The sequence below is a fragment of the Chiroxiphia lanceolata genome, chromosome 3 (genome assembly GCF_009829145.1).
Source record: "Chiroxiphia lanceolata isolate bChiLan1 chromosome 3, bChiLan1.pri, whole genome shotgun sequence".
NCBI classification, from domain to species: Eukaryota; Metazoa; Chordata; class Aves; order Passeriformes; family Pipridae; genus Chiroxiphia; species Chiroxiphia lanceolata.
Genome location: NC_045639.1, coordinates 63,698,305 through 63,726,206, shown reverse-complemented (window position 1 = coordinate 63,726,206; position 27,902 = coordinate 63,698,305). Strand labels below are relative to the sequence as shown.

The window sequence follows — 27,902 nt, the reverse complement described above, 5'->3', positions numbered from 1 at the left end:
AGGACAGGGGTTCCGTATTTTATATGTGATTCCTTTAAGGAACCAATGGACAAGTGAAAACTAATTCCTTCTGGATTTTAACTTGAATTACCTGTGCTTGGGATAGTTTTTATTAGATGTCCTGAGAACACGATTGTGTCCACAGCTCTTCACAGAACTTCATTTTAGTTTTGCCTTTCTTCTTACAAAAAAAAAATCAATTTTTTTTTCCTCCTGCTGTCTAGCAGTAAACAGCTGGACTCGCATGCACACCTGCAGATGGGTATATGTATTTTGTATACATTTGACTTTCAAAATGTTAATCTGTTTTTCTGCTGGGTGACTGTGGAGAATTTGTTGAGTAACTGGGTCCTCTATCTGAGGATACTATCTGAAATTTTGATGAAAAATTAAATTAACCTCTCTAAGGAATGGGCCAAATATATGCATTCTGCCTCAAAATGATGGAAGTGCTGGTGGAGGGTTATCTGGAGACATTGTATGTGATGCAGGCAGACTTTAGCATTAGAAATCTTTCATAAGCCAAAGGCCAAAAATACTTGTGTTTATTTGGTACTTTTTAACTTTCTATGCCATAGGACCAAGAACTGGAAGTCATTAAAAAACTTAAAAACTAACTTAAAAACACAAGCAAATTATTAGATGCTGTGGGCATCTGATACAACACAGTTTTGCTGAGGGGACCTAATGAGTTAATGTTAGAGCTTAATTTCTTTATCTCATTCTTAGCCTGCACCAGTCAATGATATAAACCACAGTTGTTTAATTCTCCTACAATGCAATTTAAGATAATACTCTTTTCTTCCTTTAGAGTGAACTGAGAGCCTGTTACCGTCACTCAGCTGTGAGTCCATCAGTTCAGTGGGACCCTGCCTCAAGCCCCAGCATGCTGAGTGCCTCTGTGCAATGTTTGCTGCCCAAGGGCCATGGCTGGCTGGAGCTGTACAGATTCACTTGTGTGTGTACACCCGCGTGCACTGTAATTTATATCAGAGCAGAGTTTAGATTCTGTATCATGGTTGAGTTTTTCTCAAGGACCTTTCTGAGCAAAGACACTTAATCATTTTCCATTTTAGAGTTTATATTATAAATCATCGTTTGACTGATTTCTCCTTTGTAGTTCCTGTCAGGAATTCTAGTCCAATCATATACTTAAAGAATCATCTCCAAGTGGTTTTCATTTTCCACTGGAAATTCAATTCTTAGATCCCTCAAAGTCAGTAACACTGTTAAGCTATTAACAACCAGCCTCTGACAAGAATTTGGAAATAGTTTCAGCTATTCCAACTTGACAGTATATGAGTTGATTTTATTTTGTATTTATTTTTAAAACAGTTAGCGGAATTTTGGGAAAAAATAATGCATTAGTAAAATGATTCGCTTTAAATAGGCTATTATATAATTTTATCAGTGAATACATAAAATAATCTATGATATTTTATTTACTTGGAAGCCTAAGAAGACAATGTTTTGTGTGTTTATTTTCTAACATTAGGAACTGACTGTCCATAATTACATTTTGGGTTCACTGCATTATTAAAATGGAGTTGAATTAAAACGAATTTTTCTTTTCTAGCCGTACTATACTTTTTCATCCAAAGGACCCATTTTTTCTCTTTCCCATTCTTATTTTAAACTCTTGTTTCCAAAAGAATCATGGAATCATAGAGTAGTTTAGGTTGAAAGGGACCTTAAAGATTATCTAGTTCCAACACCGCTATCAGGGTGGGACTCCTTGCACTAGGCCAGGTTGCTCAGAGCCTCATCCAACCCAGCCTAGAAGACCTGTGGGGATGGATGGTCCACAACCTCTCTGGGCAATCTGTTCCAGTGCCTCATCACCCTCACAGTAAAGAATTTCTTCCTAATGTATAATCTCAACCTACCTGCCTTCAGCTTAAGACCATTTCCCCTTGTCCTGTCATTATATGCCCTTTCAAAAAGTCCCTCACTAGGCTTCTTGTAATCCCTCTTTAGGTACTGGAAGGCTGCTGTAAGGTATCCCTGAAGCCTTCTTTTCTCCAGGCAGAACAGCCTCAACTCTCACAACCTGTCTTCACAGGAGAGGTGCTCCAGCCCTCTGATCAACTTAGTGGCCTTCAATATCTTTCTTGTGCTGAGGACCACAGAGCCAGATGCAATATTCCAGTTGGGATCTCACAAGAACAGAGTAGAGAGGAGGAATCACCTCCCTTGACCTACCAGCTGGTCATGCTTCTTTTGATACAGCCCAGGATACAGCTGGCTTTCTGGGCTGCAAGTGCGCATTGCCAGGTCACGTTGAGCTGCTTGTCCCCAAACATTCCCAAGTCCATTTACCCAGGGCTGCTCTCAATCCATTCTCTGCTTGGGATTGCCCCAGTCCAGGTGCAGCACCTTGCACTTGGCCTTGTTGAACTTTCTGAGGTTTGCAGAGGCCCACCTCTCAAGCCTGTCAAGGTCCCTCTGGATGACATCCCTTCCCTCCATTGTGTCAACCGCACCACACAGCTTGGTGTCATCAGCAGACTTAGTGACAGTGTAGGAAATCCCACTGTCCACGTCAGTGATAGAGATACCCATATGGACAATCTGAGGAAGAAGAAAGAAAACAGACAATTCTATATCTATTCCTTGACTTTAAAGATTAGTATTACTTTGTTACTTCTTTCCTTTCTCTATGGGGTATCATTGAAACATCATTAAACATTTGAAGCTTGTGGGTATGATTTGAAAAAAGAATTGAAGTTTTTTTTTAACCAAAAATTTTAAGTTTTTGAAGTAAAGGAATGCAGAGCTTTCAAAATCAGGTCTATATTTTCTCTTGCTATGTAAGGAAATCCCTTATGATTCTGACATCTATGGAAGAGGAGGAAGCTACATAATGCTGTTTTTAATAACTTTTGTCATTACTTTTTCCTACGTTTCACTTTTCCCCTTTTAGAAACACAGACCAAATGAATTTTTTTAAGTAACTCATGTAAAAAGTTTGTATTATTTTTATGTTTGTTTGTGCATTGGTTTTATTGGTTTTATTTTCTTCACACCTTCATCTCTTCAGGAAGTGGGAATAAAGATCTGTCCTATATTTTCCATTTGATAAATCCACGATGTATCTTGCTGCAGTAGTCTGATCTTCTACAGAAGAGCAGCTGCATTTCCACAGCATTTCATCTGTGGACAGCCTACCAGAATACTGCCATTTTCAATATCCAGCAGTCCCACACACAGCTGATTCTTTTGAGTGAAATGAGAAAATCTAATCAGTACTAAAGAAATTACTAGTCACCAAAAAAAAAAAAAAGTCACATTGATTTGTAGAAATAAAAGATTCTTACAGAATATCCATTTATCCAACAGTCCCTTAAGCAAGTTTTGATGGAACTGCATCTTTCACCTTTCACCAAGCAAAACAAACCGAAACAAAATGTTGATACATGATACTGCAGTTTCCTTTTAACCTAAAGGTTGTAGCAGGGATATGAGTTTTTCTACTTTTCATATAATTAACTAGCATGCTGCAATTTTCCTCTATAATTGGGATACTTAACTGTATGATCTCCTGCTGTTTTAATGATTTGCATCTTCCCATGTATTGTTTTTTCTTGCTGAATCTCTACTGTTATTACACTAGAAGCTTGTACAGTCTAGACTCTTTTTGCTACTGCTTTGCTATTCTCATTCCCTCTTTGTTTAGCTGATGAAAATAAGAGCTCTGTGCTCAGAGTGAGCATTTTCCCTTTGTTACCTGTTTAACAGCGCTTATGGTGTAACAGGTCTTTTGCTATATGCTTAACAGACTTCATACTGACCTACATAATACTGCTTTATGCGACATGTTGGCCTTTATATATATATATCTGTAGTCAAGGAAATATTTCTTAATGATAAACTTAGAAGCACTGGCAGTTTGAGTTTTCATGAAGTTTCTAATACAGCTTGATCTTCCTTTTATTTCTTCATCACATTGTCACCGTTAGACATGTCTTAGTATTCTGGGCAGTCTTCTATGATGTTCCTCTGCTGCAGAGAGTGGTAGGATAGCAAAAATCAGTTCATAAAGATTTTGGATGAGGTAGGAACAGAATCTGTTTCTGTCAGTAAATATGTAAAATAAAATGGTAGGTGAAATACCAAGACTGGTTATAAGTGGGATGCATTGTGTGAAAGGGGTCTTTGTTGTAGAAAGAAATTCAATATTTAACATGAAACCTGAACACTCAAATTTGAAATTACATGGCTGACAAACTTCCCCAGAATTATTTTGACAGTCTTTCTTTTAAAGTTCAGCATGTGCCAGTACATACTATATAATTAACAATCTTTACATTTGCAATGCTGGTGTAAATGTAGGATGTCTTTTTAATAGAAAGTTTTCTTACTTAATTTTGAGATGAAAGTGTTGCTGTGGTAGTGGACTGTGGCATGAAAATTGAAAAATTCTCCCATAACTATATTGTTGCAAGAACAGTGGTGAACAGTTCTCATTTACTACTCATTTACTACTTGATCTCAAAAGATGATATTTTTTAAATGAATGAAGTTGTGACACATAAACTAATTCGGTTAATCCACAGTGTACCATAAACTCAGTAAACAATCAGCTGTCATTTAATGAAACTTAATCAAGAAACAACCTGCTCACTCTTTCTTTTTTTTTTTTGTTTGTGGTGTTCACATTGTTGTTATTTTAATTATTATTGTTAATAATTATCAGTATTATTCTCTTTCTTTTATTTCTATTATTCTTCACATTTTCATGAAGCTCATCTATTCACCATTCCAGTTAGTGAAATTTTTGGAATGGTATCAGAGAAACTCCTTAGTCTTTCTATCTAAATTTACCACTAAATTGCCTTCGAATATTAGCATAAATATTATTTTTGTCAAAACATGCCATTCTGCCTATGGGTTGGGCTAGAGTACTGTATTTTGATATAATGTCTAAACATCAGTTAAGGGAAATCTACTAGTGGAATTCTGAAATTATTACTACTGATACTCTTAAAAGACAATTTGTCTAGTGTCTGATCTATCTGTTTGTAATGGTATTGCCTGAAAACAGTAGTCATCAGCCCGAGGTTGTCCCTTAAGTAATTTTTTAAATTATTTATCTAGAATCTTGGGGAACACCTTATACTTCAGGTGATGTTTGTGACAGTGGAAGGAGGTAAACTAGAGTCATTATCAGGAGAACCAGGTCAAAAAGTTGTGTTCATTTGGTTACTGACTAGCTGGGATAGCTGGGATAGAGGGAAGAGTTAAAAATCAAAATGCAAGGAAAGGTGGAAGTAAAGAGACAGGACTAGGCTAAAGGATGATGTCGTAAGTGCAAACAATATAGCTGAAATGTCATAAGCCTGTCACTTATTTTCAACACCGATACCCTAGAACATTATAGCATTTGCTGTTGTATATAACAAAGTGATTTGTGTTTCTCCTCCTGCAAACATATCATCCTAGTGAACAGTATAGTACCTTGGTAGAATTGCCCTTGAGAATATTTTAGCTAACTGAATATAACTTCGTAAACAGTGAGAAATGCAGCTTTCATTAAAACAAGAAGGTAAAACATTGTAAACTCATTTCATTTTATGGCTGACAACTATTTTTTAACTCAGGGTAGTTATCTTGGGTATGGGAAGGGGAAATACACTCATATTGATAGTTTTCTAGTTTGTTCTAATCTATTTATGCTTTTATTTTTAATCATAGGTTTCTGTGCTCGAGAGGCAGATATTTGACTTCCTTGGTTATCAGTGGGCACCTATCCTGGCAAATTTTATACATATTATTGTAGTCATACTTGGCTTATTTGGAACCATCCAGTATAGACCTCGTTACATAACAGGAGTAAGTACTGAATTTCATTTGCTTATTCTGATATGCATGTATAAAACAAACAAACAAATAAAACAGCACTCCAAATTACATTGCTCATAAAGCAAATAGAAATCTTATCTTGGATTAATTTTCTTCTGTAACATTTTATTAACTTATTATGCTTTTGGGACACGTGCAACACAACTGGTAACTACCTACAAAAGCTGAAAGTCAATATGATCCTTAACTGCATGACAATACAAACTTTCGAGAAGTAGAGTCAGTTTAAGAAATTACAACATCCTCACTATTGGAGGAATTTAGAGCTAGAGTAAATGCTAGCCATAACTTTCCTATATACATTGGACCTCCTCAACAGAGCCATGATTTATTATAGTTACTCATTATTTTTATTAACCATTGTTGCTAGAGTGCCTATCTGTTATCTATATGCCTCCTAGAAGTTATAGTCCAACCTGAAAATGAAATGCGATGGTATGGTAAGAAATAATGAACTAAGGTCTCCAATATGAAAGTAAGAATTTGGGACTTAATTAATATTTTTAATCCATTTCTTTCCTTATTCAGCTACCTCTCATACAAAGACTTAGTATGGCTGTACTCGGGCACAATGCAGTATTAATTTAATCCTCATTTCATTCTCTGACTTTGTGGGGGGTTTACCATTTGTAGTTCTATAAAGAAAGAATAACAGCAACTCTTAAAGCCGTCATTCAGAACACCTTCTGTTAGAAATAGATTTACATAACAATATTACTGTCAAAATCAACTATTAATTCACTTAAAGGCTGTATACATTTCAGAGACAGATAAGAGTTGAAAAGATTTTCCCATACACAACCATATTTTCATGTCAGATGAAAATCAGGAAATCTTAGAACAATAGAATGATTTGGGTTGAAAGGGAGCTTAAAGATTGTCTGGTTCCAGCCCAGCAGGGACGCCTGCCACTAGACCAAGTTGCTCTAAGCCCCAACCAACCTGGTCTTAAACACTTCCAGGAATGAGGCATCCACCACTTCTTTGGGCAACATGTTTCAGGTTCTCACCAGACTATGGTAAAGAATTTTTCCTAGTATCTAATCTAAACCTATTCTCTTTCAGTTTAAAGCCATTGCCCCTTGTCTCCAATAACTCCACTGAATCTGCACCTACTTCTGCAAAGTCTTTTTCTTCTTATCTGTTCCCTCATATACCAGTGGTTACTCAGAATATAGAAAGATTTCACTTGTATTCTCTGCTACCATCCATATTGCATTACTTTGATGCTAAGAGAAGTACATTAATATTTTTGTCTGTGTTTCTATCTCTGCGCTCTCCTATATGCAGAAAATGTGTGTCCACATGTGCAATGTCTTTATGTATGCACAAAATTTAATGTATTCCAAAAAATTTACCATCAATATTGAAAAATATATTGCAAGCCTTAAATATTTCGCATTTCCTTCAAGTTACAACACTGGAGTCATGTGAAGATGAACTAGAGTTTTCTTCCATTTCTCGTACTTTGACGAGTACAAAAAGCTTGAAAATAAATATCCAAAATTCAAATATCAGTTAAAGAAAAAGGGTTAAATGTTCCATCGCAAGACTATTCCATGGCATAAAACTGATCATGAATATAAAATGCATAATTGAACTAAACAAGTTAGATTTAAATGGCCTACTACTATGATAAGTGCATTGTGAATGAGGAGGAATACCAGCCTTATAAATTGAGATCATTTGCGTAAGTTTCTGGATGATGTGGTTTGTACAACACTGTTCTATTAATTTTCATATAAATCTTTCCCAGAACTCACCTTCACTTTGTAACCCATCTGGCTTTGTGCGTATGCCTCTCTGCATCCTTTTGGTGAATTGGATAGAACCAATCTAAGATCAAATTGTTTTTCTTGCTCAGAGTTTAAAATAGACACTTGAATCTGCCATTTATCACAGACTGCTTAGATAAGAAAACACTGATGAAATTTTTATCCTTTATTTAGTTGGATAAACAGAGGAGTGCTTTAATTTTTTTTCATTTTTTTGCGGTTCTCTTTGGTCATTGAAGGGGGAGAAAAGGGAACTGCACCCTTTTATTTAGTTGTGTTGGACCCAGAATAAATCAGTGTTGCCATCTGATATCAAGAATAAAGTTATGAGTTCAAAGGCAACGAGAAAGACAACAACTTATAAGCCTGCAAGGGTGTAGCTATGAGGTTTTCAGGAGAGTATGTGTAAATACTCAGAGTTCAATAGATTCTGCAAGGGTCAATCTATCCTGAGTGACTCTACAGAACCCTTAATCCAGTCACATTAGTACCTCAAGTCTAGCTTGCTTCAACAAGACTACAGAAAAATTCCTTTTTACTGTACATGCTTCATAAAGGATATCACAAAAATATTTTCCAGTGGAAGTGAATTATAGGTTAAAGAGAACAGGGAGATTTTAAGGTGAGGTTTAAAGAAATGATTCAATGGCTTAGGGAGAAGAGGAAATAAGTTTCAGACAGATGGAACACCGCAACTGAAAGTGTCTCCTTGAACTTTCAAGAATGTCAGGGAAGTTTAGAAGTGGATGAGGGAAAAAAGTGACTGTGTCTTCTCAGGCACTGGAATATAGTTCAAACTACATGGGGTTCAGGAGTTGTGGTGGACAAAGAGGACAGGAAATTAAAGTCTAATATCATGAAAGTGGTTAATCTTAATATAGATTCAGAAAGAACACATTGATTTTTGATTGTAAACTTAAGCCATAAGCCAATAAATGAGCAATTGATGCAGGAGGTGAAACATCTGTTCTGAGGGTGGGAATAAGTCTTTTCAAAGATATCTTTTCAAAAGATAATAATTAAGCCTTTTTTGGTGAAAACAATTATGACAAAAGGACTGCTTAACAGCACTAATCTGAAACAGAGAATGAGGATTCCAGTAGGAACAAGGATTATCCAGGGTAACAACTATGATGTAAATGTGGTGGGTTTTAGCATTAAAGTCCCTGAGAGGTAATACCAATGCAACTTTTTAAGGGTTCTGGAAAGAAGCAAAGCACTTCACCTGGATAGGGCTCCACCTGGAGGCTCAGTTTCTCCCCATTTCTTCTATAGAGGGATTACAGCTATGTTGATATGCTTAGTGCATAGTCCATATTCTAGTAGGGATTATTAGTCACCTGACTAATCTAGTGACCTTCTACAATGGAGTGACTGCATCAGTAGACAGGGGAAGAACTATGGATCTAATCTATCTAGACTTCTGTAAGGCTTGTGATGTGGTCCCCCACAACATTCTGCCTACTAAATTGGGGGAGGGGGTTAGATGGATAAGGAAGTGGCTGGATGGCTTTACCCAGAGAGTGAAGTGGGTGGCTCAGTGTCATATTGGAAATCAGTAACAAGTGGTACTGGGATCAATAGTATTTAATATCTGATTTCCAATATAACATTGAGCCACCCACTTTACTAGACAGTAAGTCTGAATACACTCTCAACAAGTTTGCAGATGACACCAAGCTGACTGATGCACTTGATTTACTGGAAGAAACAGATGTCATCTAGAGGGACCTGGACACCATTGAACCCATGTGAACCTCATGAAGTTCAATAAGGTCAAGTGCAGGGTCCTGCGCCTTGGTCAGAGCAATCCTTGATATCAGTACAGACTGAGGGATGAATGGATTGAGAGCAGCCCTACAGAGGACTTGTGGATACCGGTGAACAAAAATTAAACATAAACCAGCAATGTGCGCTTACAGCCCCAAAAACCAATTATATCCTGGGCTGCATAAAAAGAAGTGTGAGCAGCAGAAAGAGGAGAGTGATTCTCCCCCTATACTAAACTCTTCTGAGACACCACCTGGATCACTGTGTCCAGCTCTGTTGCCCACAGTACAAGAAAGACATGGACCTGTTAGAGCAGGTTCAGAGGAGGGCCATGAAAACAGTCAATGGGATGGAACATCTCTCCTGTGAAGACAGTTTGAGAGAGCTGGAGTTGATCAGCCTGTAGAAGAGAAGGCTCTGGGAACACCTTATGGCAGCCTTTCAATATATAAGGGGGACTAATAAGAAAGACAGAGGTCCTGACAGGACAAGGAACAGTAGGTTTAAGCTGAAAATGGTAGGTTTATATTGAACTTAAAGAAGAAAATGTTTACAATGAGAACGGCAAGACACTGGAATAGATCGACCAGAGTAGCTGGGGATGCCCCATCCTTGGAAGTATTCAAGGCCAAGTTGGATGGGGCTTTGAGGAACCTAATCTAACTAAAAAGATTTTTGCCCATGGCAGGGGACTAAATGACCTTTAAAGGTCCCTTCCGGTCTTGTACCTGGTAACATTAAGTCTGGGAGAAAAGGATAGATTATTACTGGTACATGATATGCATTTAAAAAAAAAAAAAAAAAGAGAGAGAAAGAGGCAATTACCTTGTGTCTGAGCATCATCAGTCTGCCAAACCATTAGGCACTTGACAGTATAGCTGAGTTAATCCATGTCTTTTTAAAGACTAGACATTTTCAATCTCTCAACACACCTAGGGGGATCTACTTAATGCCCTATATAAAAAGTAGCCCTGACTCTACTAAATCTGTTTTGGAGTATTTCAGTTGTATATTGTAGTCACAGAATCACAGAGTCAACTGGGTTGGAAAAGACCTTCGAGATCATCAAGTCCAACCCTTGATCCAACACTGCCATGGTTACTAGACCATGACACAGTGCCGCATCCAGTCTCATCTTAAATCCTCCAGGGACAGTGAATCCACTACCTCCTTTGGCAGCCCATTCCAATGTCTGATTACTCTCTCTGTAAAAAATTTCTTCCTAATATTTAACCTAAACCTCCTCTGGCATAGCTTAAGACCATTTTAATTGGTAATTTATTATCTTCTGGTTTTTTAAATGTTGAAAATAGGATGTGAAAACGTGCGGCAGTTCATCTGTCCTATGTACATACCAAGGGACTTTCAAACAACTGTAATCATGCCATAGAAAATTGTGAAGCCAAGCCATGCTCTCTGAGCTACCTTTCTGAATTTTAAAGATAGTAAGACAGTTTGCAAATAGTGAATGATTTGGCCAGCATTTTTGGTGAGAAAACATTTCAGAAGGCTGTTTTGCTAAATCTTGTTAAGAGAACTAATTTTCAGGTAAACAGATATTTGTAATGAAAGAAAAGGATGCTTATGCTTAACATATAAGTGAGTTCTTGGATTAATTCACCTTATTAACCTAATTCAATTTATTTTCCAGATAATTGTTTTATTTAAAATAAGAAAGTGTGTGTACTCAAGCTCAGTAAAGAAATTGTTAAAAAATATATTTTCACAGAACCACAGAATGGGTCAGGTTGAAAGGGACCACAGTGGGATATGGTCCAATCTCCCTGCTCAAGCAGGGTCATCCTTGAGCACATTACACAGGATTACGTCCAGACAGTTCTTGAATATCTCCAGTAAGGGAGACTCCACGACCTCTCAGGACAATTTGTTCCTGTGTCCGATCACTCACACAGTAAAGAAGTCCTTCCTCATATTTTACTTCTGCTTTCTCTATAGCTGTTGGGAGAAAAACTTATATGTAAATCCATTTAATAAAAAGGATGATGAAATTAAGTTGAATGGTCATTGTACGTTCTCATCAGATTGCAAGACACAAAGTTTTTGAAGAAGTTAGAGTCCTACCTGAGCCTGCTCTCTCTTGTCTTAGGAAGCACTTTTGTATCCATTTTGAGACAAACCATTCAGTGCTTAAGCTTAATTGTACTTATGTGATGATTTACTGTGTTACAAATAAAATGTAGACATTTGTTTGTAGAAGGAGGCACACAGTCACACACACTACTTCCGTACTTTACACAACTTTTCAGAGCAAATGATAATTTGGGAATATAAGCAATAATTTTCTGCATAAACATTTTGAGCTAAGGCCTAATAATGTTATAAGTACAATTAAGTAAATGACCTTGAACATTATAGTAGCAGCACTGTCTGTTGGTTGTCACAGGAGACTCTGAATCAGGATACTGATTCTGTTTCAAAATGTGCCATTGGCAAAATGTTTTGTTTGTTCAAGTTTGCTCAAGCACACATAATGATAGTCTTCAGTTTGTTCCTTCTTTCAGTGGTTTTTCATGGATAATAATGAATGTGAATGTTTTTTCTGTAGTTCATAGAATTATAGAACCATAGAATATGCTGAGTTGGAAGGGACACCCAAGGATCATTGAGTCCAATTTCTGGCCCTGCAAAGGACACTCCAAGAATCACACCATGTGTCTGAGAGTGGTTTCCAAATGCTTCTTGAACTCAGACAGGCTTGGTGCTGTGACTGCTTCCCTGGGGAGCCTGTTCCAGTGGTCAGCCACCCTCTGTGTGAAAAACTTTTCCTGATATCCAACCTAAACCTCCCCTGACTCAGCTTCAAGTCATTTCCCTGAGTCCTGTCATTGGTCATGAAGTGATCGATACCTGCCCCTCTGCTTCTCTTTGTGAGGATGTTGAAGACTGCAATGAGATCTCTGCTAGGTCTCCTCTAGACTGAACAGACCAAGTGACCTCAACCACTCCTATACAGCTTCCTCTCCAGACCCTTCACCATCCTCCTGGCCCTCCTTTGGATGCTTTCTAATAGTTTAATGCCTTTTTTATATTGTGGTGCCCAAAACTGCACACAATATTCAAGGTGAGGCCAGTGCAGAGCAGAGCGGGACAATCACCTCCCTCAACTGGCTGGCGATGCTTTGCCTGATGCCCCCAGGACATGATTGGCCCTCTTGGTTGTCAGGGCACACTGATGGCTCATATTCAACTTGCCACTGACCAATACCTGTCATGGGTTGACCTTGGCCGAATTCTAGGCACCCACTAGAGTCACTCTGAGCTGGGAGAGGTCACACAGGCAAGACAAACTCAACATGGGGTTAATACTAAAATTTATTACTAACAGGATAAGATCTAAAGAGTGAGAAAAAAACAGTCTTAAACACACTTTCCGCCCACCCTTCCTTCCTTCCATGTTCTCCCTCCTCACCCTGCAGCAGTGCAGTGGGACAAATCCATCCCTCAGGCAACAGGTCTTCCAAATCTACTGTCCTGTAGGTCACTCTTCCGTGGGCTGCAGGGGGACAACCTGCTTCACCACAGTTCTCACCATGGGTTAAGGGGGGGGCACACAGCTCTGAGTCCTTCCCCTGCTCCATGGGGTAACAGTCCTTGATGGACCTTTCCAATGTGGGTCCATCCCTCAGGCAGTAGTTCTTCCATATCTACTGTCCCGAGTGTCACTTCTCCCTGAGGTGCAGGAGGGGGGTCTCTGCACCCCGATGGTCCTTCCTAGGATACAGTCCTTCATAGGATGAGCTGTACTGATGTGGATCCCCCACAGGACCATGAATCCTACCCAGGAATAACCTACTCCGGCGTGGATTTTCCTCTCCATAGGCCACAAGTCTCTCGAAGGACTCCGCTCCATCCTGGGCCTTCCATGGGGGTAAGGCCTTCTTCCATGCATCCATCTGCTCCAGCATGGGCTCGGCTGCACCGCGTCGGGCCGCCCCGGCCCTGACCCGGCTTGACTCAGTCGGGGAGGAAGGGAGGGCAGTGCCTGCCAGCAGGGAGCACTCTGCCACCCTGGCCTAGCCCGTGGGGCACACCCCCACCCCCACCCCTTGCAGTTCACCTTAAGGGCTTTGGTGCTGTCAGCGTTGTTTGGCTCCTCGGGCAGGACGGGCTCCAGCATGAACTGCTCGCAAAGCGGGCCCGGGGTCTGCAGGGCCGCTCTCCGTGGGGCCACACACCCTGGCCCTAGCCCTGGCCCCAGCCACCCCTTCGCAGGGGCTGCCTCTTGGCTTGGCCGGCACTGCCAAGAGCAGCATGAGCGACTTGTGGGGTGGGCCTGGGGGGCTGTGGGGCCACTCTCCACAGGGCTGCATGCCCCAGCCCCAGCTGCCCCTTCGCAAGGGCTGCCACTGCCTGCTCCAGGCTAGGTGCCGAGAGGCCTGGGCTGGGTTGCTGCCGTGCCACTCCCTCACCCCCCGTGGCAGGGGAGGCGGCAGGGCCACCCAGGAGCTTCTGCGCAACTTATTCTTAAATATGTTATCACAGAATCATGATTATTGGCTCTCCCTTAGCCAGTAGCAGGAAGTCCCTCCTGTAACCAGATATCATTGGCTTCACTGGGGGGGAAACTTCTAGCAGCTTCTAACTGAAGCCACCCTATGTAGACCCCCCTACCTCTACCTATGTAGCTACCAAAAAACCCAGCCACCTCAACTCACAACAGACCCCCAAGACCCTTTCCACAGTGCTGCTCTCCAGCACTGCTCTCCAGCATCTCCTTCCCCATTTTGTACATACATCCAGAGTTGCCCCATCCCAGGTACAGAATCTGGCACTTGCCCTTGTTAAACGTTGTTTGGTTGGTGATTGCCCATCTCTCTCATTAGCTGAGGTCTCCCTGCAGGGCCTTCCTGCCCTTGAAGGAGTTGACAGCTCCTCCCAATTTGATGTCTGCAGCACACTTGCTTAGTATTCCTTTGAGCACTGCATCCAAGTCACTTCTGAAGATGTTGAAGAGAACTGGGCCAAGGATGGAGCCGTGCGGAACCTCACTAGTGACTGCATGCAGCCTGATCTTACCCCATTCATTATAACTCTTTGTGCCTGACCCATGAGCCAGTTGCTCACCCTCTGCATGGTGTGTTTATCTAGCTGTGTGCTGAACATTTTGTCCAGTAGGATACTGTGAGAGACAGCATCAAAAGCTTTACTAAGTCCAAAAAGATTACATCTACTGGCTTTCCTAGATCGTCTAGATGGGTTACCCTGTCATAGAAGGAAATCAGATTCCACAAGCAGGAATTTCTTCTCATGAATCCATGCTGGCTGTAACAGATGACTACCTTGTCCTCCAGGTTTTTTTCAATACCTCCCAGAATAATCTTCTGCATGATTTTACCAGGAACTGAAGAGAGACTGACAGGCTTGTAGTTTCCTTCTTGTCCTTCTTGAAAATTGGAACAATGTTAGTCAGCTTCCAGTCAACTGGAACCTCCCTGGGTTCCTAAGAGCACTCAAAAATCATTGAGATGGTCTTTACCATGACATCAGCTAGCCCTGAGGATTCTCAGAGGAATCCCACCAGGTCCCACAGATCTGTAGGGATCCAGCTGGAGCAGCAGATCCCACACAAGTTCTGGGTCCACCAGGAGTTGAACATTCTTGCAGTCATGGTCCACCAGCTCAGGGCACTGAGACCCCCTTGGTCTGTCATCCATGTTGAAGACAGAGGCAAAGAATGAATTAAACATCTCTACCTTGTCTATGTCTCTTGTTTGTGTCTTCATATCTATATATGCAGTTCTGTATTTCAATGAATCTAGTTAATGAGTACATTATTTCTAATGCTCAACATAGATTTCTGGTAATTTCCTTTGTAAATTAAGCGACAAAACATTTAGCTGTGTAAAAAGTAGATATTATATCTACTTTTCTTTCAAAGAAGACCAGCCCCTTAAGCTTGTATTTCTGGCATGAATGAGTTTGAAAAATTAGAATTTAGTTTCTGCAAATACCAGTAACACCAGCAACAGAATGATTATGTTTTGGGGATATTCTGTCACTCTATTTACTAACATATTTGCTGAATATGAATCAGAAAGCAAGCTGAACAAGACTGAAGTAAATCCATTTAAATTGGAAATGGTACTTGTAGAAAACATTTTTTCATTGTCTGTGCTGTTCTCAGTGTAAAAATTTCCAGTATTTATTTGTTGTACTCAGGTTGAAAATATTGAGATGCTATGTGACTTATATTTTAGTACTTACAAACCAGATCAACCAGGAAGTCTGTGACCACAGAGGTTATATTTCCATGTTAGTAGAAAAATCTGTGTCAGTGAAAACTTAAGCAATGTCTTAAAAGTTAGAGATAATCCAAATAGGTATCTACCCACTGGAAAAGTTAAAACAGAACAAAAAAGAGAGGTATCTCAATGACAAGCAATAAAAGAAAATGTTGACAGAATAGTAATTTCCTCAGATATTAGAATTCCACTATATGTGCCTTAAACAGGGAGGACAGAATAGCTATTTTATTTGAAAATTGTATGCTTATTAAGATGTTCTTACACTTGGGAAAGTAAAAGCAGAGATCCTCTTCCAGTTTCAAGTTACAATATCATAAGCACGCTACCATTACATTTTCAACCAGAAAAACCAAAAAGATTCAGAAAATACACACGGTGTAAGTTCAAGCAACACCCAAAATGGCCATCATGGAAAGTTCTGCCTACATCTAAATAGAATCATAGAATCATAGAATCAACTGGGTTGGAAAAGACCTTCAAGATCATCAAGTGCAACCCTTGATCCAACACTGCCGTGGTTACTAGACCATGGCACTAAGTGCCACATCTAGTCTCATCTTAAAAACCTCCAGAGATGGAGAATCCATGACCTCCTTTGGCAGCCCATTCCAATGCCTGATTACTCTCTCTGTAAAAAATTTCTTCCTAATATCCAACCTAAACCTCCCCTGACAGAGCTTACGACCATGCCCTCCTGTCTTACAGATAACTGCCTAGGAGAAGGGACTAACCCCCACCTGGTTACAACCTCCTTTCAGGTACTTGTAGAGAATGATGAGGTGTCCCCTGAGCCTTCTCTTCTCCAGGCTAAACAAGCTCAAATCCCTCAGCCTCTCCTCACAGGACTTGTGTTCAAGTCCTTTCACCAGTCTTGTTGCTCTTCTCTGGACCTGCTCCAGCACCTCAATGTCCTTCCTGAACTGAAGGGCCCAGAACTGGACACAGTACTCCAGGTGTGGCCTCACCAGCACTGAGTACAGGGGAAGAATCACTTCCCTGGTCCTGTTGGCCACACTGTTTCTGATCCAGGCCAGGATGCCACTGGCCTTCTTGGCCACCTGGGCACACTGCTGGCTCATGTTCAGCTTCCTGTCAATCAGCACTCCCAGGTCCCTTTCTGCCTGGCTGCTCTCCAGCCACTCTGTCCCCAACCTGTAGCGCTGCATGGGGTTGTTGTGGCCAAAGTGCAGGACTCGGCACTTGGCCTTGTTGAACCTCATCCTGTTGGAGTCAGCCCAACTCTCCAGCCTGTCCAGGTCCCTCTGCAGAGCCCTCCTGCCTTCCAGCAGATCAACATGCCCCCCTAACTTGGTGTCATCTGCAAATTTGCTAATGGTACACTCATCCAAATGTTCAGGTCAAATTTAGACAAAATAGTTCCTCAGTACTAACTCATTTTATTCTCGGTTCTGTTGATTAAAAATTAGTCATGTAGAGAGTTTGAAAGAAAATCAGGTGAGTTTGTTAAAACATAATTATATCCAAGTCATACAGTGACTACAATATCAGTGGTCATGATGCCTCAGGAAATATCAAGAAAAAAAAATTTTTACTAATCCTCATCTTGGGGAAAAATTGTAGAATGATAGAATCATTAAGGTTGGAAAAGACCTCTAATATCATTGATTCCAACCATTTACCTAACACTGAACCATCTCCTGAAGCAGCACATCTACATGTTTTTTGAACACTTCCAGGGATGAGGGATTAGAATATTGTTCATAGTTTAGAATCCCCATAAACTCAAAAAGGAGACAAAGTAAAGGAGAAACAGCACACTCATATAGCTAGTTAGTAGACATGGTTAACTAAAATAAACATCTCTGTGAGAGGTTGTGTCTGATGAAGTAAACTAAGAAATAAAATTGCTAAAAATATAATGCAGCATAGGATTGTATAGAAGTAAGAAAAAACAAAGTGCATGACCAAGTGTATGAGGACAAACAAAAAAAGTACAGACTAAAAATAGAAAACTTAAATGACCAGTAGTAAACCTTGCAGAGTCATGTTTGGAACACTCTGTTAAAACTCCAAATCATAATATGAATTAAGAATATTACAGTGCTAGAGAATCCACCTCCATCCTGAACCTCAAATTTCATTCATGGTTTAATTTTTGTTATACCAGATAAATTGATGCTAGATGAAACACTAGTATTTTATGGTATAATATTTACTGCACAGAGGCATTTTCTTGAAGTGCTTTTCATGCCATGAATAGCAACATGAATTCTCTGTAGCACTTTCCATGGTAAGTATTCAACATTTTTGGCATTCTTTTCATTACAGAATTTATACTAAATATCTTGTTTGAGGAATGCTTGCTGTTTGTCAAAGCTCATCTTCTTAAAAAGTATCCTTTATTCTGGTCACCTTTACAGTAGTTCTCTTTCAGATCTCATCAGGGTTTTCTGAAATATCTCCATGTTCAGAAATACCTGGACCAAGAGCATCTTATTACAACTTTTTCTCTTAAAAATTGTTATAAAACATTACTGATACAATTTGGATGTCACAGAAGAGTAGAGTTTGTGATTCTTTTTATAGTCTGTCCTTTCACTACTGATGTTACCTCCATAGAATGACCTTTGTAAACTTTGCTAACTGCTATTTTATTGGAGGATTTTTCTCACTTCTGGCAGATGCTGTGAAAAATCAGTAGGGATGTAAGCAGAAGACTGCCCTTTGGACTTTAAACAACATATGTTGAAAGGGATTTTGTTTCACAGGGAGATATACTGTTTAATAGAGTGCTTTTGTTGCTGTTGTGATAAAAGATTAGATTTTAGTATGTTGTGGATTTAAATATGGTTTCATTTTTATTTAAAAGGACAGACTCAGCAGTTTACTTTAGTAACTGAATCTAGCCTGCTTTAGGGTAGGGTTGGGAATTTGAAGGGAGTAGAAGTTACGCAGTAGCCTGATGGTCAGTGTCATAGCTCTTGGAGTTCGAGTAGTCCAAATTTTGAGTCTAATGCCTTACACACATACAGAACTTAATCAAGGAAAGGTTTAAGTATTCCAGTGATCAAAGCCCAATTCTTTCTTTGTGTTTATCATCAGTTAGTTTATAAATTAAATAAAAGTTTAAAACAGATGGTCTTCTTTTTTACCTGATAATCAGTCCAGAAAGTTAGTCTAGGTTTTGATGACACTGGGCTTTTGACTTCTCCTTTTAGAAATATTTTGACAATTTGCAACAGATCTCAGTGGATTTCATGTTCTTAAGCCCTGGAGATTCAGCTGAGTCTTGGGCAAATATGTCTGAGAATCACTTCAGTATAGTATTACACAGAGTGCATTTGTCTTGACTGCATGGAAGTAGATGAAAGAAGACATTCTACAGTAAATTTCTCTGCATTTTCTGCCCCTTTTTGGCTTTTGATTTTAATATTCTAATACTATTTAGAATAAAGTAATTTTTTTCTGATTGTCTGGGTAAAGTTTGACTACTTTCATCTACTCTCTTCACTGGGACATATTTAGGTGTGAGGCATTGAGGTACAAAGAATAATCTAAAGGAAATTATGGAAAGGAAATTTCTTCTTTAAAAAGTGTAAAATATTATTTCAAGATTAAAGAGTACCCAGACAGTTAGTCTACCAGCTCTAAGAAAGTACAATAGAAAAAAAAAACCAAAACAAAACCCTGTTGATCAGAGAACTAGTCAAGACATAAAAAGGAATCCCAGATAAGAGATCCTTAGTCTCTGACTCTCCTAAGTTTTGTGTAGGACATTATTTTCTCAGAAGTCCCCTACTGTAATAAAACAGAGTTCTAAAGACAAAAAGTGTACTAGCCCTCTGGATGTTTAATTTAGATAATTAAGGCGAAACTGCCAGACTCCAAGAGGCTTCTTAAATAGTAAACATTTTGAAAACACAATAGACTCTTCTCACTTATTTGAGCAAGAGATCTATTATGTTCTTAGAACCACTGATTCCTGAAAATTAATTTGATATGTTTTCAGAAAATATGGCAAAACACACCCTGGACAAGAGTCCAGGATAGAATTTACTTCAGTAAGTGTTCTGCTTGAAGTTTTGTTTTCTTTCAGACTGAAACAGATTTTCATTAATTTTCAGATTTTTTTTTTAAAGTTTTCCATTATAAGAAGTCCATTTAAAGATACTTAGCTAATACTGTTTTTAAAGTGATATATTTGTTGAGTATTAGAAGATGAAAGATTATAATTTGATGATATAATGATATAATTAAGTACAGCATTGATTTCCAGGAAATATTATGCAGAACCTGTTCAGTGCATGAAACTGTCTGATATTTTTAATTTAAATCCTCAATTATTAGTCTCATAGCAGGTTTGACTGGTGTAGAATTCAGCTATATTCATCCTTTCCCAGTGCTTTTGTCCTCTTTGAATGAATTGTATTCACATTTAAAAAGTGGCCATCCAAAATGTCTCTCCCTCATCCATTCCACAGAAAAGGAAGATGGTTTTCTGGGGACTGTACACTGAGGAGTACAGTTCCATGTACAATTACTATTAATATATAACAAATATTTTATTTTCATTCAAACCAGAGAACTCCGCCTGGAAAGAAGCCAAAACATGAAGTTTCTCATTTTCCCTTTCTTTGGAATAAATCCTCTGGTTTGTCACCATAATGACGAGTGGGTTTTATTCCACAGTGGGTTTTGTGGTTTGTTTTTTGGGGGGTTGGGGTTTTTTTCTTTTTATAAGAACTAGTAGCTCTTTCTGTTAAAATAATGTCTAATTGGCACTTTTTTAGTTGAAATACTATAAAGATCATGGAGAACGAATGACTTAGCTGATGAAGTCTTTAGACAGATACTTAAAGGAAGAGATTAGAGACAAAATCCATGGTGTTTGCTACCGCTACCTAAACTGTGGTGGAAAGCATTAAAATTCTCTCAAGCACCTAGAAGCTCTAGCCAGCTAGAGATGATTAAAAATCAAGCAAGGTAATGTTTCCACTGCTCTGAGATGACCTCTGCAGTTCAGTGCCAAATGTTTTTTTGTATCTAGAGTAATCAGATTTCCTTATATTTCCCATACTTGCTCCTATACTTGTTACTGTGGATTTTCCCAGTGTTTATTTAGTATTTTTTTCTAGCTGGCATATATCAATTACTGCTGACATATGCTTGTCTAAGAGGTCATAAATCTATCTTTTTATCTTGTATGCCATTACAGCATGCTTTCACAAAGTTATCTGTTCACTTCAGAGTTTTTATGTCTCTGTCCTCATGCCACACTACTGAGGTAGGAAAGTATTCCCCCTGCACTGCTCTACACCATGGGAACTGAAAAACTAAAAGTCTGAGATGTTTTCTGAGTATCAGAGGAAAGGCTGAGACAGATCAGCATGTGAACCCATTTTTCTCATTACAAGCCAGTGTTTTGTCCAATGCATGTGAACTCATTTTTCTCATTACAAGCCAGTGTTTTGTCCAATGCATCCTGCAAACAAAAAAATGCCTCAAATTCTCTATAAAGTCTAGGAATAAAGATTTGAATCACAGCTACCTAACAGTGTGGAATACTACAGTAAGAAAAAAAAAAAGGATAAAACAGTCTTTGGAAAGTATCTCTCTGTCCCAGCTGGCAGCTAAGTCCTATAAAGCCAAATGCTCACTCCCCCCTGCTGGGATGGGGGAGAGAACTAGAAGGGTAGAGGTGAGAAAATTCATGGGTTGAGATAAAGACAGTTAATAGATAAAATCTACATGTGCAAGCAAAGGAAAATGAGGAATTCATTCACTGTTTCCTAAAGGCAGGCAGGAGCTCAGCCATCCTCAGGAAAGCAGAGCTCCATCACGCCTAACAGTTATTTGGGAAGACAAATACCATCACTTGGAACATCCCCATCTTCCTGCCTCTTTCTTTCCCACTTTATATACTGAACATGATGTCATATGGTATGGAATATTCCTGTGATCAGTTGGGATCAGCCGTACTGACTGTGTCCTATCCCAACTTCTTGTGCGCACCCAGCCTCCTCACTGGTGGGTTGTTGTGAGAAGCAGAAAAGGCTTTGACAGGGTGCAAGCACTGTTCAGCAACAACAAAAACATCTTTAGATTATGAACACTGTTTTCAGCTACAACCCAAAACATAGCTCCATACCAGCTACTGTGAAGAAAACAGCCAAAACCAGCACATTGTTTCAGCAAGGGAAAAGTTTGCTGATGCCTGAAGCTTTCTTAGTGATAACTCAGTGGCTACTGTGACCCATAGTTGTGCTCCTTCCAATAAGAGATGAATTTATTTTAATTAACAACTTATAGCACAATGAAATATATATTAGAAAAGAACAGGAAACATTACCTCTAGTCCAGACTACCTGTCCAAATCTCACATTCCACTGCTGCTTCTCCTTTGCAACAGGCTACAAGTTTCAGGGCTTGATCTGGAGTACTGTCATGTAGCAACAGCTCTGCTCCTCCTCCTCTTTCTTTTCCAGTTCCTTCTGTACTTCTGTCTGTGTCTCCCTCTATTCTCTTCACCTTAATTCAGCCACCAATCTGTACATATACATTTAAAATGGCATTGTATGGCATGTAGCTAAAATGAAGTTGTCCACTTTAAATTAAATGAAATCTGCACAGCATTACTTACCAGTACTGTACTGAAACCAAGTTCTTGTTTTGGCCAACTGATTAAGTTCACACAGTCTCATAATTCAAGTGAAGTAAACTTTAGCCATAGTTGTTTTATAAATTCACAAAGGATGACCTGACAGTACCTGGAGTCCATCCTTATATTTTTTTCCCAGAGGTTTCTTTTTTCTAGGAAATGTGGCTTTCTTTTTTGTGAGCTTCATTGTCACCCTGAGGTTATGCTTTAAGAAAGGTGCATTGAGAATCACACAAAGCTATACTACTCTATTCATTTACAAATCTCCATTTCCAATTTTGAGAGAAGATGGAGACGATTTTCTTTAGTTATATTCCAAATGTGGGGGTTTTTTTCCTTCTGAACAATGATCTACATAAAAATAATTTGTAAATCTTGTCACAAATCTTCATTTCAGAATTTCAAAGATGTTTTTCTCTTCCCATCTGTACTTACCTTTTAAATTTTTTAATGTTTTCATTGTGTTTTTCAACTCCTGAAGCTCCACAAGAAACAGAGCTCTGTACTTTTTTCAAGCTTCGCCTGTTGCTATGAGTACCATTACCATTAAAGATACAGTTTCTGAATTACACTGAATGGCAAGATAAACAATGAGTACAGTTGTAAAATGCACTACTAAACATGTTCCAAAATTTCCATTGCTCCCTATTTCTATAATTTTGCTGTCAAGGGCACTATTTATTTGCTGTTTGTTCTATGGGTTATTATGTATATTAGGCATAAATGTTAATGCTACATACATTCATATTGGTTAGATCATAGTGAAGCAGCATTTTATGTGCTGTGAACTCAGCAGGTATGATTTGAATTATAAATGCCTCTAAGGACAGAATTTTGCATATCAATATAAATTTTACTTCTAAACAAGTCTAGTAAAGTAACATTGTAGTTTTACAAGTGAATGCCATGATTCCTTTCATACCAATTTGAGCTACCAATGGTGCTGCTGCTCAATTTGGTTTCTAGCTGTAATTTCTTAGCTATTTACATTCATAGTGTTTGCTAGATTCCAACTTATTTATTATATTAAGCTCTGCAGCTGTTTTAATTGATTTCAGTATCAATTTTGGGTGAATGAGACATAACCAGTTTTGGTTTTCATGCTGTTTTTGTCAGCCATTAAGCCACTTAAAGATTCTGTGCTGCTTTTGCTCTGAGACCAATGAGTGGTTTTGCTTTTCTTTACTTTATGGCTCACAAAAAAAAGTTAATATTTAGCTGATGGGTTTACTGTCCAACCAGAAAAATGAAGAACTCATCAAAAATAGTTACAAAAGTTTTCAAGTTTATTAAATCACCATCTTTTGGAAGATCATAGATGTTGGTCCTTGGACAAAAATTTTTGTTAAAGGATAGCATTCTGTAATTAATGCATAAACAAACAAAATTATTGCAACCATGTGTTCTTTGTTAAATAGTTTGAATTTATGATGCATTTGAAAAGAAAATAATTAATTTTAAGTTGGTATCATTTAGTTTAGCAGTTTGCTGTTAATCAGTTTGGCTTTTCTAGTCAAGATCTAAAGTAATCTTAAAAATTCTTCTTCACAACTAAATACCAAAAAGTTACTCATAGACTGTGGCACTATCACTCTGCATATTTAATTTTGTATCTGCTTGAAGAGCAAATTTCTGTTTGAAATTTAGTGTTAAAACAAGTGTGTCACTGATTTTATTTATAAATTTGGTTTTACCTACCCACTACTTCTACATACTGTGAAACAAGAACTGTTCTGCCTTTAGTCTTGCTGAAATACATATTCATAGATTTGAAATGGGTTTAGTGATATAAATGATACAAAGGTTCTGGGTTCTGCACCTCTAATTGGGCTAGTTAAGCAAATTTTGTATTTCATCTTCATGTGCTTGATTCTGTAAAAAATTAAGATCCAATTTCAGTCTTGAAAGACTTACCCTTGTAATAACTTAATTACTACCAGTATTAGTGGTTTTGCCTGCATGTCTTAGGTTGATTGACAGTGTTTTTTTCTCATAAAGATGTCATTGTTAAATTCAGAGAAGTATAGACGTGATGTGAATAAGCACACTTTTGTGATACGTGTCTGTTTCTAAGATAATTTGCTGTTTCTGTGTGAGAAGGGTCTTTGACATAGCTTTATGACACTGACTTATTGCCATTTGCTATTTGAATTCTAACATAACTGATTCTAAAAATGGTCAGTTTTACTTATGGCCACAAAAACTTCTGAAAATGGGCACTGATCAACAGTTTGGATTTCAGCTCAGATGCAGATAAGACCACAAATAAACAAAGCATCATGTATTTTTCCAGATACCTAAACGTGATATTTAGGTCTATTCAGTATACTGCACAGGAGTTAGATTTACCACAGAAATTCAGGAATCAATATTATAATTAAGTAGGTGCAATCTCTAATCAAAGTGCAAAAATGTATAATGTAAAAAAGAAAACCAAAATGGAAATAAAATCCAGCCCACTCTGAACTTACAGCAAGTCACAGGAAAGTCTTAGGATTTAAAAAAAAGGAATCCACATGTTGACTAAAAAGCCCTAGATGGACTGACCTTAGAAAAGGCATACACTGTTCGCAGCTGTAAATAAACAATTCCACTCTCGAGAATTTACTTATAAAAATGCAGTACTACACTACTTGTTAAGAAAAATTGTTGTCAATATATGAATGTTAAACATATATATTTAATTTTTGTTTTGTAAACCTGATGTGAAAAATAGTAAAAAATGTAACTAGAGATTATGTAAAGTTAAATAATACGGCTGTAATATCTGAAGCGCAGCCACTCCTTTTAGAACTGGAAGATAAAGTCTGTATGTTAGATGACATCAAACCCAGCAAAATGATCATGAAATTTTGATCCTTCTGTGCTCTGATTTGCACTCCATTGCACTTTAAAAGATGGGCATAATAGGAGGATTCTTGCACAAACCATACCACTGAGAGTTTGTGGAAACTAAAAAGCTCTGATTAAGTCGGATTAGTGTTGGGTATGTTCATGTATGACAATGACTCGAAATTTTAAATACAATGTTGCCTTCCCCATAAGACTAGCGTTCATTTCACTGGTAGGAGAAGCAATGGGACTCTCAGATTTATCCCTTCCTGTCATCTGGGAAACAGAGGTGCCAAGTAAGTGCTGGCATTGAAAATCATGAGGATTGAAACACATTGAAATCTGTGAGGACTTTTTTTGTTGTCTTTAGAAGAGTTTGCGTCACCAAAGTGATCCCAAAACTAAAATTTTCTTGTCTTGAATGTAAACAAAATAGAATATGGACTTAATCACACTGTATTATTCTTGGCCTTGTTTCTCTATAGAAAACCTTCATTTAGTAGTTACAAAAATTAATGAATGTTCTCACCATTCTCATAACTTAGGAACCTGTATTAGATCTTGTGCTCCTTAATGTATGCTGTGCCTGGGCAGTAATTAGATGCACTTCCACCTGTGGTCTCCTGGACTTCGCTGTGGTGCAAATTATCTACTCAGTTCCCATTCTCAAAAATGGGGTCTGCACAGTTCTGCTGCCTATGGACCCATGCTCTGTTTAACCTATCTGTAAAAATTATCCTTCTGAGGTTCAGCTCTCTGAGCTTTTTGTCTTCAGTTCTTCTACATTTCTTTTAATCCTCATATGAACCTTCATGTCCCTGTTGGACTCTCATACTAGATATACCACACAAAATAAGTTCCTAGAATAAAGGATAGCATCTTTCAGCACCTGTTGTTGCATTCGGGAAATTTAAGTTTTCAGTCCTATCTCTACAAGCAAAATGGGATAGCCACTTTTTTTATTCCTTTTTTTTTTAGTTTTGTGTTTTGTTTTGTTTTGTTTTTTTAATTTTTGTTTTGATTTGTCTGCCTCCTTGGCATAATTACTACTTCCTAAGGCTCGCATATTCCCTGCTAATTCGAGTCCTGTTTAGATAGGGTGGTACATGTTGAACTTGACTGAGTCCAGTATCTGAATATTGTCTTATACATATATATTCCAGACAAACCATTAGACTCTGTAAGTTTCACATTTATATAATCCTCAGGTCATTAAAACTGTGCTGATGAGATGAGCTGCAAAATATTGTCCTAGTGATGAAAGATCTGAAGTGCTCCTGTCACAGACTCCAAGGGAGTTAAGGATATATTAGAGAACAGTATGTTGTACTGACAGTATTTTTGGATTAAAAAGCACTATGTTTGACTGATACTATTTTTGAATTAGTTGCTTAATAGTACATAAGTATTATCTCATTATTTGAATGACAAAATATTTCAGTATGTTTCTTTGCTTTCAAAACACTTAATTCAGATGTCCCCTAGCAGTTTTGATATCTAGCAACTATCCAGGTTTAGCACAATCAATTTGACCACTTGCTTTTGCTACCAGTAAGGTAGATTTTCACAGAAACTGGCATTTATTTACACTAATGATTAGGATTTGCTTACATTAGTCTGTCTCTCTGTGAAATCCAGCCAGAGATAGGAATGCTTCAAGATGAAGATGACTGCTAATTGAACCATGAGTTTAACTTCCGACAAAAACAAAATAGCTCACACTCACTAGAATTTTTCATTTGGCTTGTTGCTATTGCTAGAAGTCTGATTTTATCACAGTTTAAATTGAACATAGTAATATATTTGTTTTGGTAATGAATTACTTTCTACCAAGATAATTCAAATCTAGCTGTGTGGGGAGGCTAGTAGGTGAAAGTAGAAAGTAGACCATTCAGCTGAGATATGAGGGAATAAGATTTAAGGCTCTACAGGCTCTGAATTGCTCCTATACTTTCTAGGCTGGTGCTGTATTAAAAGGCTATTTTCTTGACCTCTATTTAGTTATCTTTTTAAGTAATTTGAGTTTAGTTTGTTGGGGATTTTTTTGTCTCCAATACAACTTAAAAAAAACCCTAAAATGTCAAATCTCATTTTGTCTAATGGGAAAGGGTGGTTTTGGCATAGCTATGGTGTTAAGTATCCCGTGGGGGATTTTTTTCCAGTTTGAGGTCTTAGACTAGGTAACTATAACATTTGATGCTTCCCATTTCATTTAAATCTATCGAAGTGGTCACAGTCAGATCCTGCCATTACTTGAATGGGAGGACAGTTTCCACTTCTTTACAGTGTAACCTTTATTATGAGGGGGTACGAAAATCAGAGAAGTGTAAGCCCTCTCCCTGTAGGGATGGACTCTCAATGAATAATCTATCATCTGTCTCTCCATCTTTTTTATGTAATCTATTTGAAGCTCCATGGTGAGCAGTGAGTGCTGAATGTCAATGACAGCTACATTAAGACAGCCAGGAATATTCATTAATATGTTTGTGAGTAGTTTGTTGTTGCATTTCCCTGATACTTGGAACCATTTCTACTCACTTATAAAGAAACATTTACACTTAGAAAGGTTTCTTGAGAACTTAAATATGGAAATCAGTAGTTTAGTAGGATACTATTTTTTTACGTCAATCTTCAAAGGCCTAGTGCCCATTAGAACTAGTTAACTGATCAGCCTATCATAGAAAAGGATTGCTATTTTCTTAGCAGACAACACATAAAGTAGTAATGCAATACTATCATTGTATCACTGTTTTAATTTCTTGGGGCCAAATGAACAAA

At 38.2% G+C, this 27,902-nt stretch overlaps 1 protein-coding gene across 2 annotated transcripts in view; it reads left to right on the top strand.

Moving 5' to 3' along the window:
* Positions 1–27,902, top strand: part of NKAIN2 (sodium/potassium transporting ATPase interacting 2) — a 545,346-nt gene that overhangs the window by 240,758 nt on the left and 276,686 nt on the right. For both annotated transcript variants that reach the window (XR_004355980.1, XM_032682422.1), the window contains exon 2: positions 5,695–5,832. Coding sequence is in view for 1 of the 2 variants with exons in the window: in XM_032682422.1 (XP_032538313.1) it covers positions 5,695–5,832 (138 nt within the window). In the remaining variant the exon portion in view is untranslated. The remainder of the gene's footprint in view (positions 1–5,694; positions 5,833–27,902) is intronic.